Genomic DNA, 18957 nt, shown 5'->3' on the forward strand with positions numbered 1-18957 from the left:
TTTTTTTCATGTTTCACCCTGGCCCAGGCTGACCTAGAATTGACTGTAGTCTGAGTGGCCTCAAACTCGCTGTAATCCTCCTACCTCTACCTCCAGAGTGCTGGGATTAAAGGTGCGCCCCACCACGGCCCGCTCATCCCTCTCTTTCTGATAGGGTCTTCATGTAGCCTAAAGTGGCCTTGAACTTTCTTATGTAACCTCCTGCTTTCCCCTCCCAAATGCTGGGATTACAGACTTACACTGCCACACCTGGTGTATGTGGCACAGGGGATCGAGCCAAGGCTTCGTGTACACTAAGCTGGCACTCTACCAAGTGAGCCCAAACATTTTCATTATCACTGACCATTCTTCACTATCCTCTGTGAGGTAATTAAGGCAATCTACTAGACTCATTTTATGAATGAAGAATGAAGTAATTTCCTTACATTCACACAATTTGTACCTGTTAGAGCTTCCTACTAAAATCATGTGACATTACCCCAGGTACCACATCACACTGCCTCTTCATTTCATAGCAAAGTCAAAAAACTATCCAGGCATAGTAGTGCATGCCTCTAATTCCAGCACTCTGGAGGCTGAAGAAGGAGGATCTAGTTTAAGGCTACCTAGTGAAACTCTGTCTTAAAAAAACGTTAAGAGCTGGGAATATAATTCAGTGGTAGAACGCTTGTTTAGTATGCACATGTTCAATATCCAGGCCCCTCCAAAAAAAAAAAAAGTCACAAAACTATTCTGCCTGCTCAAAGTGCACAGGACTATTACCAATACAATGCCGTGACAGCAAAGAGCCAGCTGTGAGTGACACCACAGAAGCACAAAAGGCTAGGAGAGGTTGAGAGGCCGGGCAGTACAGTCAGCACACAGCACACACTTCGCCTGATACAGCTCCCACATCCCTTCAAGGAAGCACTGGTATTCTCTTCTCGGCCTTCTGGCGAAGCTGAAGTGAATAAAACACTGGTACTGCTCTTGCACACATCCAGAAAATAGCTCAGAGGGGCCTAGCGTGATTTAGGCTAGCAATTTAAGTTACCTACACCAAGGACTCCAGCTACGTATTTACCACACCACACACCACACTGCCTTGCACAGCATCAGAGTGGTGTTGTTTTCTTGTGAACAAGAACAACAGAAGCAAGAAAAGCACTTTTTAGATTTAAATACCTTACTGTTTCTGTTTGTTTGTTGTTTTTCCAGGTATGGTCTCAATCTAGCCCAGGCTAACCTGGAATTCACTATGCACTCTCAGGGTGGCCTCAAACTCATGGCAATCACCCAACGCCTCACAAGTGCTGGGATTAAAGGCCTGCACCGCCACACTTGGTTTACTTTACTTTTTTGATGGTACCAAAAAAGCCTTGCATATTAGGCCAAGTGCTCTACAATGAGGTACAACCCCTAGCCACAATTTTGTTTGTTTGAGGGTGGGGGGATGGAGAAAGTCTTACTAAATGGCCTACACTAGTCTTGAGCTTTCAGTTTCCTTGCCTTAGCCCCCCAAGTGGGATTAGAAGTGTAAGCAGTGTGCCACCATCCACCAAGTGTCAAACAACTATCTTCCACTTGTTGCTGGCTGTTATAGCAGAGCACCTTTCTTCTGTTTTTGTTGTTTGTTTGTTTTGTTTTTTGTTTTTCAAGGTAGGGTCTCACTCTAGCTTAGGCTAGAGAGACAGGGTCTCAATTCTAGCCCAGATTGACCTGGAATTCACTATGTAGTCTAAGGGTAGCCTCGAACTCATGGTGATCCACCTACCTCTGCCTCCCAAATATGCGCCACCAAATCCAACTCTCTTTACTTTTTACTCTTATTATCTGCAAGCCTCATTGTGCCCTAGAAAAGACACTAACAGGACACAGAAGTGATGTATCCTTAACTGGTATACTTTATATGACTACTAAAATCATAAAAGTGCTTTTGCTCTGGGTTTAAATTAATTTTATCAAACCTTAAGTGTTAGTTACATGAAATGTGAATCCTCCCAAACAAGTAGTAAGCTTAATGAACTAGAACAATCTACCACCTTAATCACCACTCTCTAAGGGCTTTCACCAATGCAGACAAGACACAAGAACAAAATACACAAATGATAGCTAATTACCGTCAGGAGTCTGGTAACTCCCAATATTGTTAAGTGAATATTTTTCTGAGTTACTGAGGATAGATGTCTTAGCCTCAAAATATTATATGCTCTCCCTCAGGTGATATTTGTTAATAATAATAATAGATAAGAAAAGAGTAAAGTCAGGGGTAGTGGCACATGTCACTACACCCAGGACTCAGGAGGATAAGGAATTCAAGAACAAACTGGGCTACTAAAAAAAATAAGATCTAAAATGACATTTCAAATAGCTTTGGGTTTGTGGTTTTTTTTTTTTTTTCGAGGTAGGGTCTCACTGTAGCTCAGGCTGACCTGGAATTCACTATGTAGTCCCAGGGTGGCCTCGAACTCAGGGTGATTCTCCTACCTCTGCCTCCCCAGTGTTGGGATTAAAGGCGTGCACCACCACGCCCAGCTTACAAGGTGTACTATGATTTTCCCAAAGGTGCTTCCTTATCAGAAACAAGCAAAAGGAACTTTCTGTTAATACAAGCTGTACTCAGAAAGGAAGGTGAATAGCTAAAAGGGCTCTATGTTCAGGGAACAAATAAGAAGCTAGATCTGAATCAAACTAGAGACCCAGTGGAAATGCCTGCTGGAAGGAACAAGAACAGGCCAGGAGTAGATAAAGAAAACAGGAAGAACTAGGAGCTGGGGGAGGGAGGGAGAAGAGCAAGGGACTAGGAAGCTGGAACCCAGGAAGTCCTTACTGATAGAGATGGGTAACACAAGCTTAAAAACAAAAACAACCAGAACCTGTCCCTTGTCAAAAACCCTTCTCTTCTACAGGATGAAAGCCTGACATGGTGGCTCACACCTAGAAGAGCGCTCAAGAGATTGAGGCAGACTGACTGCCAAGAGCTGGAGGCCACTAGAATAGCCAGGGCAACAGTTGGGCAGCTGTATATCAAGTTCTAGGCCAGCATTGGCTGAGACACCGTCTCAATCAAAGCTGAATAAAATGGGTCTGCTAAGAGTATAAAAAAGAGTTCATTTAAAAAATAAAGGAGAAAAGATCAAGACATCAAAAGTAAAAGAGACTGATTGAGATGGGGAGGGTGTGATGGAAAGTGGAATTTCAAAGGGGTAAGTGGGGGGAGGGAGGATATTACCATGGGGTATTTTTAATAACCATGGAAGTTGTTAATAAAAAAATTTAAAAATTTAAAATATGTGTGTGTGTGTGTGTGTGTGTGTGTGTGTGTGTAAAGGAAAGCCACCGGGCGTGGTAGTGGTCGACTTAATCCCAGCAGTTGGGAGGCAGACGCAGGAGGATCAAGTTGTTCTGAGACCACCAACAAGCTACATAGTGAATTCCAGGTCACCCTGAGCTAAGAGTGAGACCGTATATATGAACAGCAGACACTGTCTCATATCCTGCTCAAGGATCAAAAAAATAAGACAGAAGGTATTAACTTTAAATGGTTTAACTTTGTATGATGTATACAATATTAACTCGTCTACTTTTTCTTACGTGCATTAAATGGGCAATGGCAGTTATGATTTAATTAATTTGATTAGTTCAGCTGTAAGAGGAATGTCATATTCCCTTATTCATTAGATGAAGTTGACTTGGGTCTGGGAACATTTCTGTTGTAATACATCAGTGTCAGAAGACAGGAAGGAGTGTTAGGAACACAAGCAGCAGTAGGAGAAAAACGGCTTCTTCCTTAAAGCGGTCTTTCTCCATTACTGCTCTTAAAATGTATTATATCAAATTAGGTTCCGTGGTGTGGAGGGTCTGCAATCTGGTGGAACATCAGGTTTCTTCTTTGGGATGGTATAGAGAAAAAAAAAAAAAAAACTATCTTGTCCTAGAGACCATGATCTAGGGTGGGCAGGTGGGTCACTTCTGGGGAAATCCAAGATTTACAGTGATATCACACCAATCTTTTATCCCGGTTACCCTAACACTAGCCGGTGTCACTTCCGCCTGTTACTAGGGAAGACAGATGCTTTTTGCCCTGATCCCAGAAGTTTCTGGCGAGCTGCCCACCGACGCAAAGAAAACCATTCGGGGCACCCACCTGGGTGAAGTTAAGCGCCGCCGCCGCATCAGCTGGGCTCCCTTCCCCATCCCCATGCCCGTGCAGGAGCAGGGACCGAGGAAGGCAAGAGGCGAGCGGGAAACGCCCGACCCCCCCGTCCGCGGAGCGGGTTTGGGGGAGCCGCCCCGTCCCCCCTCCCCACCGCCACCGCCGCCCCGCGTCGTCGCCCGTGCCCACCGTAGCCCGCGCCCGAGGCCGCGACCCCGGGCGGCGGCGGCTGCGAGCACCTGTAAGCGCGGCGGCCGCGCCTCCCGGGAGGTGGTGGTGGTGGGGGGGTAGGCAACAGCAGCTGCCTTCGCCCGTTCAAACCGGGCCTTCCCGGGAGCAATAGGCTATCGATTCAGCTGCCTGTCGCTAGGAGCCCCGGGAGAGCAAGGCCTAGACTGCCGGGCCGGAGCCCCGGCCTCGATTTCGCCGCTCGGCTTAGACCGGAAGGGGACCCTGGAGGCCAGCGAGGCCCAGCGGGACCGTTGCTCACCTGCAACGGGAGCCGCGGATCAGGAAAGGGCGGGGGAGGGAGGTGGGGGGGTCCGGGCGCCCGGCTCCAGTCAACAAGTCTCCCGGGAGAGGGGAGGGGAAGGGAGGGGGAGGCCACCCAACGACCCCCACCCCCCACCCCGCTCCACCTTGGCCTCTCGAGCTGCACCTTCAAGTTCAGGCTGGCACCCCCTCGGGCCCCCGAGCCCTCCCCGCTCTCGGAACCGGGAGGAGAACGAGACGCGGAAGAGGCCAGCACCGCACGCCCGGGGGAGGTGGCGGCGGCGCCCTCCAGGGAGCCCCGGCCGAGGAGGCGACGGCCAACGGCGGCCCGTGCCCCGCTCGCTGCAGCGCCGAGCCCGCCGGCCCGAAGCTCCGGTCGCGACCCCTGGCCCCGGGGCGTCCGGCCCTGTCACCCGGCAGCCTCCGGCCCCCAAGGCCCTTTCTCCACGACACCCGGAGCGGGGATGGGGGGGGGTGCTGGGGTGGGGGGCTCAAGCGTCCCTCGGCCTGGGGCGGGCCTCGGCCTCCTCTCTTTCCAAATCCGTCCCCCAAGCCCCCCCAAACCCACACACACACACCACCCCAGCACCTTTAAACTGCGCCAAGGAAGAGTTTGCCATCAAACTTTGTCAAGCGGTAGCCTCAACCCTCTCCCCTCCCCATACTTTCCCGGCAGTCATCTGGGGAAAGAGATCACTTTGCACTTGGGATAAAGCGAATTAAGGACCTGTCAACCATTTTAGGTCTTTTTTTTTTTTTTTTCCCCCATAGAAGACATCCTCTCCTTTCCCTTCCTCCCTCCTCCCTCCTTCCAATTGCAATGGTTTTAATTTGACACCAAATCTTCCCACCGCTGGAGAGGGGTGGCGGGGGGTGGGGACGGAGGGCAGGAGGATGAGGAGGAGGAGGAGGAGGGTGGCGAGGAAGAGCTCAGGGGGAAAGAGCTGGAAGGCGACCGGGGCTTGGGGAAGGAAACGGGGGGTTTGATTTACCTGAGACCAGCCACTGGCCTCCATTGTTGGAGAATTCAATGGCATTGACACAGCCGAAGTGGCCGAGGAGGTCCTTCTTGTAGAGGTTTCTGCAGCCCCGCAGGCGTTTCCTCTGAAAGTCCTGAGTGAGCAGGGGGTCCCCATGCAAGCCCCGCTGGGACAAGAAGCCCACCACTGACCTCATGCTGCCCCCCAGGCCAGCTCTCCTCTCCATGCTGGAACCGCCGCCGCCGCTCGCGCCGCCGCCCCTCCCTTAGCCTCACGCCCGGCCGCCGCTCCCCCGCCCCTCCCGACCCTCCCCCAAGCGCCGCGATCCCGATGGTTCTTTAACCAGCCATGGCAGACAGAGCGAGGTGTGCAGACGGTCGCTGGCGTTCGCGGCTTCCTGACGGCGCCCCCTCCCTCCCTCCCCCCTCCCCGCGCCTCCCCCTCCCCCTCCCCCCGCGGCTCCTCCCCTCCGCCGGCTCCGCCTCCTCCAGCAGCTGATCCTCAGCTGCGGGCTCGGCTTCCGCGATGCGGGGGCCCTTCCGCCGGCCGCCGGGGCTCCGAGAAGTCGGGCGGCGGCCGCTTCTCCCCCCCCACCCCCCGCCAGCCCACCGCCGTCGGGAGAACGCGGGCGGCGGCGGCGGCGGCGGCGCTGGCCCGGCCCGAAGCACCTTCCCGCGCCGAGGTGCGCGCCGGCGCGCAGCGCTGCGAAGTTGAAGCCGCGTAACAATCCGCCCGGCCGCTGGGCCCCCGGGCGCACTCCCTGCAGGGGGCCCAGCGCCTGGCAGAGTAGAGGGGGAGGGGGGAAGGGAAGGTGGACAGAGGTGGCATGGGCTTGGGGGTGGGGGAATGCCTGTGAGCTTGGCTCCTGGCTCCTTTCGCGGAGGGGGGGCGCCGCGGGGGAGGAGGGGATAAAGTAATTAAGGAAGAAAGAAAGTAAATCTTGACTCGGTAGTTGGAGACTCTTGCTTGCAAAGCGTGACGACCCAGGTTCGATTCCCCAGGGCCCACGTAAAGCCAGATGCACAAAGTGGCACATGCATCTGCAGTTCTCGTTTGCAGTAGCAAGGAGCCCTGGGGCGCCCGCGCGCCCACACACACACCCACACACACTCACACACTCAATCTTCCCTCTCTCTCAACTTGCAAATAATTTTTTTTTTTTTTTGAAAGAATGGCTCAGCAAGGCCAGCAGCCCTGGTTCAATCCCTGGTCACCCACATAAAGTTGGGCAAGCATTCCGTAACAGTAGCTAGATCCTGGTGCACGTACGCACACTCTAAATTGTTCAGTCATAAACAACCGTGGTATATGAGGAAAAAGGGATTCAGAAGAGGCTCTGGATGTAGCTCTGTGGTTTAGCAGGCTCTTAACATGCCCAAAGGCTCAAAGACCTGGGTTCAATCTAGAGTATGAATCCAGTGCTAGGCTAATACGGACATCCATACCCCCAGCACTGCCAAAAGTCAAGAAAATTGCCAGTCCTGCATCTATCACCCACAAGAAGCAAAATAGCAGGTAGCAGCATCTTCTAAAGGTGTTTGTATTTTCAGTCTTTTTCTTTTTCAAGGTAGGGTCTCCCTCTAGGCCAGGCTGACCTGGAACATATTCTCTAGTCCCGGACAACTCTGGAACTCACTGTGATCCTCCTACCTTTCCCTCCCAAATACTGGGATTAAAGGCAAAGGCTTGTACCACCACACCTGGTCTGTTTTCAAATTTATTTATTTGCTCTGTGTGTGTGTGTGCGCGCACGGGCACATGCACACACCAGGATCTACCAACTGTGCAACTGTTACCAAATGCCTGTCCAACTTTATATGGATGGCCAAGGAATTGACCTGGGGCTACAGGCCTTGAAGCAAATGCTTTTAACTGCTGGGCCGTCTCCAGCCCCTCTAAAGGTCTTGAGCTTGGAGCTCTGTGGTTGCACAGCTGTTGACCAGAAACCCCAGTACAGAACATAAGCAGTATTCAGTATAATTCAGTGGAATGGGAGTCACCAAATTGACCCCACTAAGGAAATCGGGTAAGTACATTTGGAATTTTACCAGATACAGTTTCTAAAATCCCATTTTCAGTGTAGTACTTTTCCTAGAAGCTCTCCTCTGTCAATGGTAGTTACTTCCTGTAATAGGCAGGTGTTAGTTTTGGCAGGAATTACAATCCTCTACACCAGAGATGGCCCAGAAACAGTTGAATACAACCATCACTGAAAGAAGAGGCAAAGAAATACTTGAAGAAAAATGGGCTGGACATAGAAGAGGTTCACCTGGCAAGAAAACTTGTATCTACTACTTTTGTTGTTTGGTTTTACAAGGCAGGGTCTCGCTGTAGCCCAGGCTGCCCTGGAATTTACTAGGTAGTCTCAGGATGGCCTCAAACTATGGCGATCCTCCCACCTCAGCCTCCCAAGTGCTGGGATTAAAAGCGTGTGCCACCACTCATGGTTTACTTTTTGCAAGTATTTAATTTGAAAGCCCATAGTATGACAAACATTATTAAAGTTATTAGTCATAAAATCCAGAAGTGACCTTTTTTAAATACTTTTGTTTGTTTATTTTTCATGGTAGGTTCTCACTCTAGCCCAGGCTGATCTTTGTAGTCTCAGGGTGGCCTCAAATTTACAGTGATCTTCCTACCTAGGCCTCACTAGTGCTGAGATTAAAGGTATTCACCATGCCTGGCCCTAAATTTTTTTTTTTTTTTTTTTTTTTTTGGTTTTTCGAGGTAGGGTCTCACTCTGGTCCAGGCTGACCTGGAATTCACTATGTAGTCTCAGGTGGCCTCGAACTATAGCAATCTCCCAACCTCTGCCTCCCAAATGCTGGGATTAAAGGCGTGCGCCACCACGCCCAGCCCTAAATATTTTATTTATCTATTTGTGTGTGTATGAGAGAGAATGAGTGTGTCAGGGCCTTCAGCCACTGCAAATAAACTCCAGATACATGCACCACCTTGGGTACCTGACTTAACGTGGTACTGGGAAAACAAACCTGGGTCTTTAATGGCTAAGCTATCCTTCTAACCTTTGAAAAGATTTTTTTTTTTTTTTTAACTTTTCAAGGTAGGGTCTCATGGTGATCCTCCTACCTCAGCTTCCTGAGTAGGGTTGTTTGTTTGGTTTGTTGGTTTTCCGAGGTAGGGTCTCACTCTGACCCAAACTGACCTGTGTTAGCCTCACAGTAGCCTTGAACTCACAGCAATCTGACCTCTGCCTCCCGAATGTTGGGATTAAAGGTGTTGCATCACCACTTCTAGCTGGCAAAAAGGTTTTAATAGCTTTTTTTTTTAATTTTTTGTTTATTTTTATTTATTTATTTATTTATTTATTTATTTATTTGAGGGTGACAGACAGAAAGAGGCAGAGAGAGAGAATGGGCGCACCAGTGCTTCCAGCCACTGCAAACAAACTCCAGACGCGTGCGCCCCCTTGTGCATCTGGCTAACGTGGGTCCTGGGGAATCGAGCCTCTAACCGGGGTCCTTAGGATTCACAGGCACATGCTTAACTGCTAAACCATCTCTCCAGCCCTTAATAGCTCTTTAGTTTCATGATTTTTATTTTATTTATGTTTATGTGTGTGTGCCCACATGCATGTCAAAGTATCTTATTGCTACAAGCCAATGACTAGCTGGCGTTTCCTAGGTGACTGGGGAATTTAACTGGGGTTGGCAGGCTTTGCCAGCATAGGCCTTTAACCACTGAATCATCTCCCAAAACCCTCTGTTGAAAGTTTTGTCCCCTTGGTGTGGTGGCACATCCAAGGATTTAGGAGATGGAGGCAGGAGGATCAAAAGTCCAAGGTCACAGGGCATGGTGGCACATGCCTTTATTACCAACACTTGGGAAACAGAGGTAGGAGGAATGCTGTGAGTTCAAGGCCACCCTGAGACTACATAGTGAATTCCAGGTTAGCCTGAGCTAGAGAGTGGGACCCTAACTCGGGGGGAAAAAAATGTTCAAGGTCATCCTCAATTACACAGCAATTAGAAGTCAATCTGGGCACATGCAATCTTGTCTCAAAAAAAGCACACCCTGACCTTTTATTCATTCGTTCATTGCACATTAATTATTTTCCATTTCATTGTTCCTTTGTTTGACATACTCAACACATTCGAAAACAGGGAGCCCTCTACTTCCTTTGAATTAATAGGCCATCATTGATTCCTGCCTTACTGGCCTGTAACGGGAGAGGGACACAGGAATGATGTGTTCAGAGTGGCCTTTACTGTGGCAATCTGTAAAACACACCCTCCTATCCCTTCCCCTTAAGTACATACCTCTTCTCCACAACTTTAAATATGACTCTCTCTTCCCCAAACCCTGGAAAAACTGTCCCATTTACCTCAGCCTAAAAATAGCCCCAGATTTGGTCACATGCTATCCAATTCTAGGGCTTTGCTGGAAACTTCCTTAACTGTTCAGTGACCAACCAAAGGAAAAATATAGGACCACCCAGTCCGTTCATAAGCCACTATTATTCTCTTTTTGGCAATGCTAAGGATTGAATTTAGGGCCTTGTACATGCAAGTATTCCACCACCAAACTATATAACCAGCCTTTCTGAACTATTACTGTTTCTTAAATATTTTAATTTTTATTTATTTAAGAGGTAGTGAGGGAGAGAGAGAATGGGTGCACCAGAGCCTTTAGCTACTGCAAAGGAACTCGAGACGCATGTGCCATCTTGTGCATCTGGCTTTATGTGAGTACTGGGTAAATGAACCTGGGTCCTTGAACTTTGCAGGCGAGCGTCTTAACTGCTGAGCCATGTCTCCAGCCTCACTCTATTTCCATAATTAGGATTACTAGATAAAAAAAAAAAAGAAGGGAATAGAGAGACGGCTTAACGTTTAAGGCACTTGCCTACAAAGCCTAAGGACCCAGGTTCAATTCCCTGGTATCCATGTAGAGCCAGATGCACAAATTGGCACATGCGGCTGGTGTTCCTTTGCAGCAGCTGAAGGCCCTGGCACATCCATTCTCTCTGTGTCTGTCTCTCTTCTCTCTATCTCTGTCTATTTGAAAATAAATAAAGATATTTTAAATAACAGCTGGGCATGGTGGCGCACGCCTTTAATCCCAGCACTTGGGAGGCAGAGGTTGGAGGATCACCATGAGTTCGAGGCCACCCTCCTGAGACTACATAGTAAATTCCAGGACAGCCTGAGCTAGAGTGAAATCCTACCTTGAAAAAAAAAATGGGAGGGGGCTGGAGAGATAGCAGTTAAGGTGCTTGCCTACAAAGCCTAAGGACCCAGGTTTGATTCCCGAGTACCCATATACGCTAGATGCACAAGGTGGCACATGTTTCTGGAGTTCATTTGCATTGGCTAGAGGCCCTGGCATACCCATTCTCTGTCATTCTGCCTCTTTGTTTCCCTCTCTCTCTAATAAATAAATTCACAATTGCATCAAAAAAAAATAAAATACCTTGGAATAAACCTAACCAAGGAAGTAAAGAATCTATACAATGAGAACTTTAAAACACTCAAGCGAGAAATTGCAGAAGACACTAGAAAGTGGAGAAACATCCCTTGTTCCTGGCTTGGAAGAATCAATATCGTGAAAATGGCAATCTTACCAAAAGCAATCTACACATTTAATGCAATCCCTATCAAAATTCCAAAGGCTTTCTTCATGGAAATAGAAAAAACAATCCAAAAATTCATTTGGAATCACAAAAAACCTCGAATATCTAAAATAATACTGAGCAACAAAAAAGAGGCTGGTGGTATCACCATACCTGATTTTAACCTATACTACAGAGCCATAGTAACAAAAACAGCATGGTACTGGCACAAAAACAGACATGTAGATCAGTGGAACAGAATAGAGGACCCAGATGTAAGCCCAAGTAGCTATAGCCACCTGATATTCAATAAAAATGCCAAAAATACTCATTGGAGAAGAGACAGCCTCTTCAGCAAATGGTGTTTTGAAAACTGGATATATATCTGCAGAAGGATGAAAATAGATTCTTCTCTCTCGCCATGCACAAGAATTAAGTCCAAATGGATTAAAGACCTTAACATCAGACCGGAAACTTTGAAACTGCTAGAGGAAAATGTAGGGGAAACCCTTCAACATATTGGTCTTGGCAAAGACTTTCTGAATACAACCCCAGTTGCTCAGGCAATAAAACCACAGATTAACCACTGGGACCTAATGAAATTACAAAGATTTTGCACCGCAAAGGACACAGTGAAAAAAGCAAAGAGGCAACCTGCAGAATGGGAAAAAATCTTCGCCAGCTATATATCTGATAGAGGATTAATATCTAGGATATACAAAGAACTCAAAAAGTTAAATAATAAGGAATCAAACAAGCCGATCAAAAAATGGGCTATGGAGCTAAATAGAGAGTTCTCAAAGGAAGAAATACGAATGGCATATAAGCATCTAAAAAAATGTTCTACGTCACTAGTCACCAGGGAAATGCAGATTAAAACTACACTGAGATTCCATCTCACTCCTGTCAGATTGGCCACCATCATGAAAACAAATGATCATAAATGTTGGCGGGGATGTGGAAAAAAAGGAACCCTTCTACACTGCTGGTGGGAATGCAATCTGGTCCAGCCATTGTGGAAAACAGTGTGGAGGTTCCTAAAACAGCTAGAGATTGATCTACCATATGACCCAGCTATAGCACTCCTAGGCATATATCCAAAGGACTCATCTCATTTCCTTAGAAGTACATGCTCAACCATGTTTATTGCTGCTCAATTTATAATAGCTGGGAAATGGAACCAGCCTAGATGTCCCTCAACAGATGAGTGGATAATGAAGATGTGGCACATTTATACAATGGAGTTCTACCCAGCGGTAAAGAAAAATGAAGTTATGAAATTTGCAGAAAAATGGATGGACCTGGAAAGTATTATACTAAGTCAGGTAACCCAGGCCCAGAAAGCCAAGCGCCACATGTTCTCTCTCATATGTGGATCCTAGCTACAGATGACTGGCCTTCTGCGTGAGAATGAAAATACTTAGTAGCAGAGGCCAGTAAGTTGAAAAGGAGACATAAAGGGTGGAGAAAGGAAGGGAGGAGGATACTTAATAGGTTGATATTGTATATATGTAATTACAATGATTGTAATGGGGAGGTAATATGATGGAGAATGGAATTTCAAATGGGAAAGTGTGGGGTTGGGGAGGGAGGGAATTACCATGGGATATATTTTATAATCATGGAAAATCTTAATAAAAATTTTAAAAAAAAGGGCTGGAGAAATTAAAAATTGGGTAGCAGTCGGGCATGGTGGTGCACGCCTTTAGTTCCAGCACTCTGGAGGCAGAGGTATGAGGATCACTGTTAGTTCGAAGCCACTCTGAGACAACATACTGAATTCCAAACCAGGCTACTAATCTTTTTTTTTTTTTTTTTGTAAGATAGGGTCTTGCTCTAGCCCAGGCTGATCTGAAATTCACTGTGTAGTCTTAGGCTGGCCTCAAACTCAAGGTGATCCTCCTACCTCTGTCTCCCAAATGCTGGGATTAAAGGTGAGTGCTACCACGCCCAGCCAAATCTGATTTATTTAAATGCAAATCCTACATCAAGATTGGTGTCTCCTGCTTTATAATACTTAGACTTGGGAGGTGAAGGCTGGAGAATCAGGAGCTCAGGTCATCCTGAGCAAAAAGTGAGCTGAAGGTCAGTCAGCCTGGAATACTCAAAGACTTTATATCCAAAGAAAGAAGGCCGGCCAGGCATAGTGGCGTAGGCCTTTAATCCCAGCACTCAGGAGGCAGAGGTAGGAGGATCACTGTGAGTTCGAGGCCAGCCTGAGACTCCATAGTGAATTACAGGTCAGCCTGGGCTAGAGTGAGACCCTACCTCGAAAAAACAAAAAAATAAAAAATAAAAGAAGGCCAGCCATGGTGGTGCGCAGCTTTAATCCCAGCACTCAGCGAGGCAGAGGTAGGAGGATCTCCTGGCACTACATAGTAAATTCCAGGTTAGCCTGAGCTAGAGTGAGACCCTACCTTGGGAGAAAGAAAAAAAATGAAATGAAGGAGGAAGGGAGAAAAGAAGAAAGGAAAGAAAAAGAGGCCTGGTGTGGTGGCACACAGCTTTAATCTCCCAGAGGTAGAAGGATTGCCATGAGTTCGAGGCCACTCTGAGACTATATAGTGATTCTATCAGACTGGGCTAGAGCAAGACCCTGCCTTGAAAAAATAAAAAAGAAAAAGAAAGAAAAAAAAAGAAGAACGCACAACATTTTGTTTATTCATCCATGAGTTGATACAGATTTGGGATATTTAAACTTTTGGCCTACTATGAAAAAAGTTGCTGAGGGCTGGAGAGATGGCTTAGCAGTTAAGCACTTGCCTGTGAAGCCTAAGGACCCTGGTTCAAGGCTCGATTCCCCAGGGCCCACGTTAGCCAGATGCACAAGTGGGTGCACGCGTCTGGAGTTCTTTGCACTGGCTGGAGACCCTGGCGCGCCCATTCTCTCTCTCTCTCTCTCTCTCACTGTTGCTGTCAAATAAATAAATAAAAGTAAACAAAAAAAAAAGTTGCTGAGCTGGGCATGATGGCGCACCCGTTTAATCGCAGCACCTGAGGCAGAGGTAAGAGGTTCACAGTGAGTTTGAGGCCACCCTGAAACTACATAATGAACTCCAGGTCAGCCTTTGACTACAGTGAAACCCTGCCTCAAAAAAACAAAATAACAACAAAAAATGCTGGGCTGGTGAGATGGCTTAGCAGTTAAGTGCTTGCCTGTGAAGTTTAAGTACCCCGGTGTGAGGTTTGATTCCCCAGGACCAACTTTAGCCAGATGAACAAGGGGGTATAGACATCTGCAGCTTGTTTGCAGTGGCTGGAAGCCCTGGCGCCCCATTCTCTCTCTCTAGCTCCCTTTTTCTCTGTCTGTTGCTCTCAAATAAATAAAAATAAACAAAAATAAAATTTTTTTAATGTTGCTGGGCATGGTGGCACATGTCTTCAATCCCAGCACTGGGGAGGCAGAGGTAGGAGAATCACTATGAGTTTGAGGCCACCCTGAGACTACATAGTGAATTCCAGGTCAGCCTGGACTAGAGTGAGACCCTACCTCAAAAACAAAAACAAAAATAGTGTGTGCCAAAACGCCTGGCTCTGTTCTAATTTAATATCTTTTTCCTTTCCTGAGCAGATCTTGTGTAGCTAACACCAGCCACTGTCAGTCTATGAATACAATATCCACCTTGTATCTGGAAGACAGTATTGTAAAGTAGTCCTCCTCTACTTTGGCTTTTACTTGTTTTGTTTTGAGACAGGTCTCATGTAGCCCAGGGTGGCCTGGAACTATCTATGTAGTAGAGGATGGTCTTGAACTCCTGATTCTCCTGCTTCCATTCTGGAGTGTTAGAATTACAGGAATGAGTCACCACACCCTGCTTTGTCAAATATATTAATTCATTATGAATTAAAAGATCTGCTTGAAGATAATCATGATGAGGGCTGGAGAGATGGCTTAGCATTTAAATGCTTGCCTGTGATGCCTAAGGATCCTGGTTCAAGGCTCAATTCCCCAGGACCCAAGTAAGCCAGATCACAAGGGGGCACATGCATCTGGAGTTCGTTTGCAGTGGCCGGAGGCCCTGGTGCGCCCATTCTCTGTCTGTCTTTCTCTCTCTCTCTCTCTCTCTGTCACTCTCAAATAAATAAATAAAAATTAATATTTTTTTAAATTTTTAATAATCATGATGAAATGAAAGTAGGAAGAAGTTCTCAATGGCCAGGATTATTTATTTGACATTTATTCAGCGATATTTACCTATACTTTTACATGCCAACCTTCTGGGTTTTGTATATTTGAAGTTTCCTTGACAAAACTCATCATAAGCCAGGTGTTTTTATTTATTTTGAATTTTGGGATTACACATGCGTAACCCCTAGGGAATGGCACAAGTTACTGTTCCAAAGAATGTGTTTATTGCCAGGCGTGGTGGTGCATGCCTTTAATCCCAGCACTTGGGAGGCAGACTACAGAGTGAAATTCCAGGTCAGCCTGGGCTACAGCGAAACACCTCAAAAAAAACCAAAAACAAATCAAAAAACAAAAGAGCCTTCAAATTGGGGGTGGAGAGATGGCTTAGCAGTAGAGGCACTTGCCTGTGAAGCCTAAGGACCCATGTTCAGTTCCCAGGTAAGCCAGATGCACAAGGTGGTACATGCATCTGCAGTTCATTTGCAGCGGCTGGAGGCCCTGGCATTATTCATTGTCTCTCTCAAATAAATAATTTTAAATTTACTTTTGAATATTTATTTTATTTATGAGAGAAAAAGAGAGAGAATTGGCACACCAGGGCCCCTAGCCACTGCAATGAAACTCCACACGTGTGCCATCTTTTTTTAGGTTTTCTTTTTTTTTCTAAATAGATCTCACTCTATCCCAGGCTGACGTGACATTCACTATGTAGTCTCAGGGTGGTCTCAAGCTCTCAGTGATCCTGCTACCTCTGCCTCCCAAGTGCTGGGATTAAAGGTGTGCACCACCACACATCACTCAGAAAACTTACTTTTTCTTCTGTATTCAGTGATCTTATGTCAGAGAGATGGATCATTATTACCTATCCACCCACCAAATATGGAATGCTTCATGAATTTACATGTAATCCTTACACAGGGGTCATACTAATCTTCTCTGTGTCATTGTAGTTTTTGTGTACGTGCTACCGAAGCAAGGACTCTTTTTGTAGTTTTTAAAAAATATTTTTCTTTTTTAGTTATTAATTTGAGAGAGCGAGAGTGGGCACACCAGGGTCAGTAGTCACTGCAAATGAACTCTACTCATGCACCGCCATGTGCACCTGGCTGTATGTGGGTACTGGGGAATCAAACCTGGGTCCTTAGGATACGCAGACAAACTCCTTAACTGATAAACCTTCTCTCCAGCCCTAGTTTTTGGTTTTTTGAGAGTCTCATGTAGCCAGGCTGGCCTTCAATTCACTACGTAGCTACAGATGAACTTGGTGATGAATTAAAGAGTCGGGGGCAACACTGCAAGCCTTAAATTTGACCAGCCAGGCAAATGAGCCAACAGGTGCAATAGTGGCATGTCTGTTATGGGGGAAACCAACTGACATCTATTGGCCTAGAGGCCTGCTCCAAGGGATGGAATATATCCCTGATACTGAAAACTTACAACAGGGGTAGTCATGAGCCCTAGGGGTATAACGTCTGCTGGTGTCTAGCTAAATGTATATACTGTGCTCACCAAACTTCCCAGAAAGCACTACTCTTAATGTTAATACCCATATATTTATGATACTCTCACTTTTAGTTAGAGAAGCTTCTCTTTTCAGATGGCAGTGACCTGGGGATGACTCTGAAGGCACCATGATGCTGAGAAGTGACAGAAGAGTGCTCAGCACTGAAATATTTCTTATCGCATCTTCCAAGGCTCAGGGTCTATTGTGGAAGAGGTGGCAGAAAGAATGTAAGAGCCAAAGGAAGGGTAAGACTCCTTACAACATGCTCCTCCAGACACAAAATGTCCTTGATAGCCATGTCCTCACAGTGCCTGATACTACCTACAGAAGACCATCATAAGAGGAAGAAAAGATCATGACATCAAAATAAAAGAGAGACTGAATGAGAGGGGGAGGAGATATTACGGAGAGTGGAGTTTCAAAGGGGAAAGTGGGAGAGGGAGGGAATTACCATGGGATATTGTTTACAATTATGGAAATTGTCAATAAAAAAATTTTAAAAAGATTCAAAAAAGAGAATGGGGGTAAGGAATCATGTTCTGTGGTCTCTGGGTGTTTCCAATTCTTGTCTCATTCAAAGAATTGGAAAGTAAAGGAGTAAGAAAGGTTTAGAGAGTAAATCAAATATATGGAAGGGAAATGGCAGAAATATATTGCAAGAGAGCAGAGGGTTCCTTGAGCTAGAGTGGGCAAGAGCAACAGGTTACTGGTTGGGGCTTCTTTTTATGGGGTCTCAAGAAGAAAGAGCTGGTTATTAAGGGATGTGGTTAGGATACTTCTCTTTTTTTGTTTTATTTTTCCAGGGAGAGTTTCACTCTAGCCCAGGCTGACCTGGAATTTGGCCTTGAACTCACAGCAATCCTACCACTGCCTCCTAAGTGCTGGGATTAAAGGTGTGCACCACCATGCCCAGCTTTAGTTCTCTATTTTGATTGACAGACTTGTATATCTGTGCGTACTCCTTTCCATGACACATCTGATGTTATTATTGTTATTATTATTATTTAGTTTTTTTAGGTAGGGTCTCACTCTAGCCCACGCTAACCTGGAACTCACGGTAATCCTCCTACCTCTGCCTCCTAAATGCTGGGATTAAAGGTGTGTGCCACATCACTTGCTGATACTTTTATACCTATTAGGTTTCAGTTTCCCTGTGAGATTAAAATTCTAAGAGAAATGTCTACTGGCTCTCAGGATACTTACCCTAATTAAAAATACACAATTTAACATTAAGTCTACTTCTGTAATAATTAAAGAAAGTTAAATATTTGGGTCTTCCCCACTTCTCTGACAAAAGACTCATATGCTTCATTTTTCTACTTTACATTAGACCTGACAAAAACATAAGAAGGAAATTTGGGCAGCAACCTGTGGTCTATTTTATGCTTAATGTAACCTCCATTGATAAGAAAATGTTTATATTGTAGAGTTCTATTAGCAATTTTAACACAGATTGAAACAGAACTTGTACAGGCTCTCATTCAAGAAGCAAGTCTGGAAGAGTTGAATTGTGCTTCATCTCAACTCCCTTACCTCTCTACTAGTTTTTGGTTTATATTAGGTAAGTTTGCGTAATTTTGCAGGGCCCTGTGACTTAATAATCTACATGAAGTATATTATTAGAGGGAAACTAATCTTACTGCTAAGCAGTGGGTTGTATTACATATAGTTAATATTTGTGTTTTGGAACTTAAAGATTATTTAAAGTAATAGTGTCATTGAATGGTTTAATAATGTTTGGTGACTTGCTTATTTTAAGTGATCACCGTTAAGTCAGAAAAATTTATTTTTAAATGTTTTTTAAAGTGCCTTTTGACAATTTTTAAATAATGGATTTAAACAGCTGCTGTGCCACCACACCCGGCTTTTTTGTTTTTTGTTTTGTTTTGTTTTTTTGAAATAGGGTCTCACTCTGGCCCAGGCTGACCTGACATTCACTATGTAGTCTCAGGGTGGCCTTGAACTCAGAGATCCTCCTACCTCTGCCTCCTGCTTGCTGGGATTAAATGTATGTGCCACCACACCCAGCTATGATTTTATTTACTTATTTATTTATCTTATTTATTATTATTTTGTTTTGTTTTGTTTTTTCAAGGTAGTCTCACTCTAGCCCAGGCCAGCCCGGAATTCACTGTGGAGTCTCAG

General features: G+C 45.8%; 1 protein-coding gene and 1 non-coding gene across 5 annotated transcripts in view; both read right to left on the minus strand.

The window, feature by feature from the left end:
* Dcaf5 (DDB1 and CUL4 associated factor 5) overlaps nucleotides 1-6010 on the minus strand; it is a 120793-nt gene extending 114783 nt beyond the window's left edge. Inside the window, exons 1-2 of one of the 4 annotated variants that reach the window (XM_045154274.1) lie at nucleotides 5951-6010; nucleotides 5620-5740 (exon numbers count right to left, since the gene is read on the minus strand). Coding sequence is in view for 1 of the 4 variants with exons in the window: in XM_004649281.2 (XP_004649338.1) it covers nucleotides 5620-5833 (214 nt within the window). In the remaining 3 variants the exon portion in view is untranslated. Of the gene's footprint in view, nucleotides 1-4126; nucleotides 4236-5619; nucleotides 5872-5950 lie in introns of those variants that run through there. The other 3 variants (XM_004649281.2, XM_045154276.1, XM_045154275.1) reach the window with 3 other exon arrangements.
* A 10171-nt stretch (nucleotides 6011-16181) lies between these two features.
* Nucleotides 16182-16288, minus strand: LOC123462528. The gene has a single exon (XR_006638341.1). It is a non-coding gene; the product is annotated as a U6 spliceosomal RNA (small nuclear RNA).
* Between the last annotated feature and the right edge of the window lie 2669 nt (nucleotides 16289-18957).

The sequence above is a fragment of the Jaculus jaculus genome, chromosome 7 (assembly GCF_020740685.1).
Source record: "Jaculus jaculus isolate mJacJac1 chromosome 7, mJacJac1.mat.Y.cur, whole genome shotgun sequence".
NCBI classification, from domain to species: Eukaryota; Metazoa; Chordata; class Mammalia; order Rodentia; family Dipodidae; genus Jaculus; species Jaculus jaculus.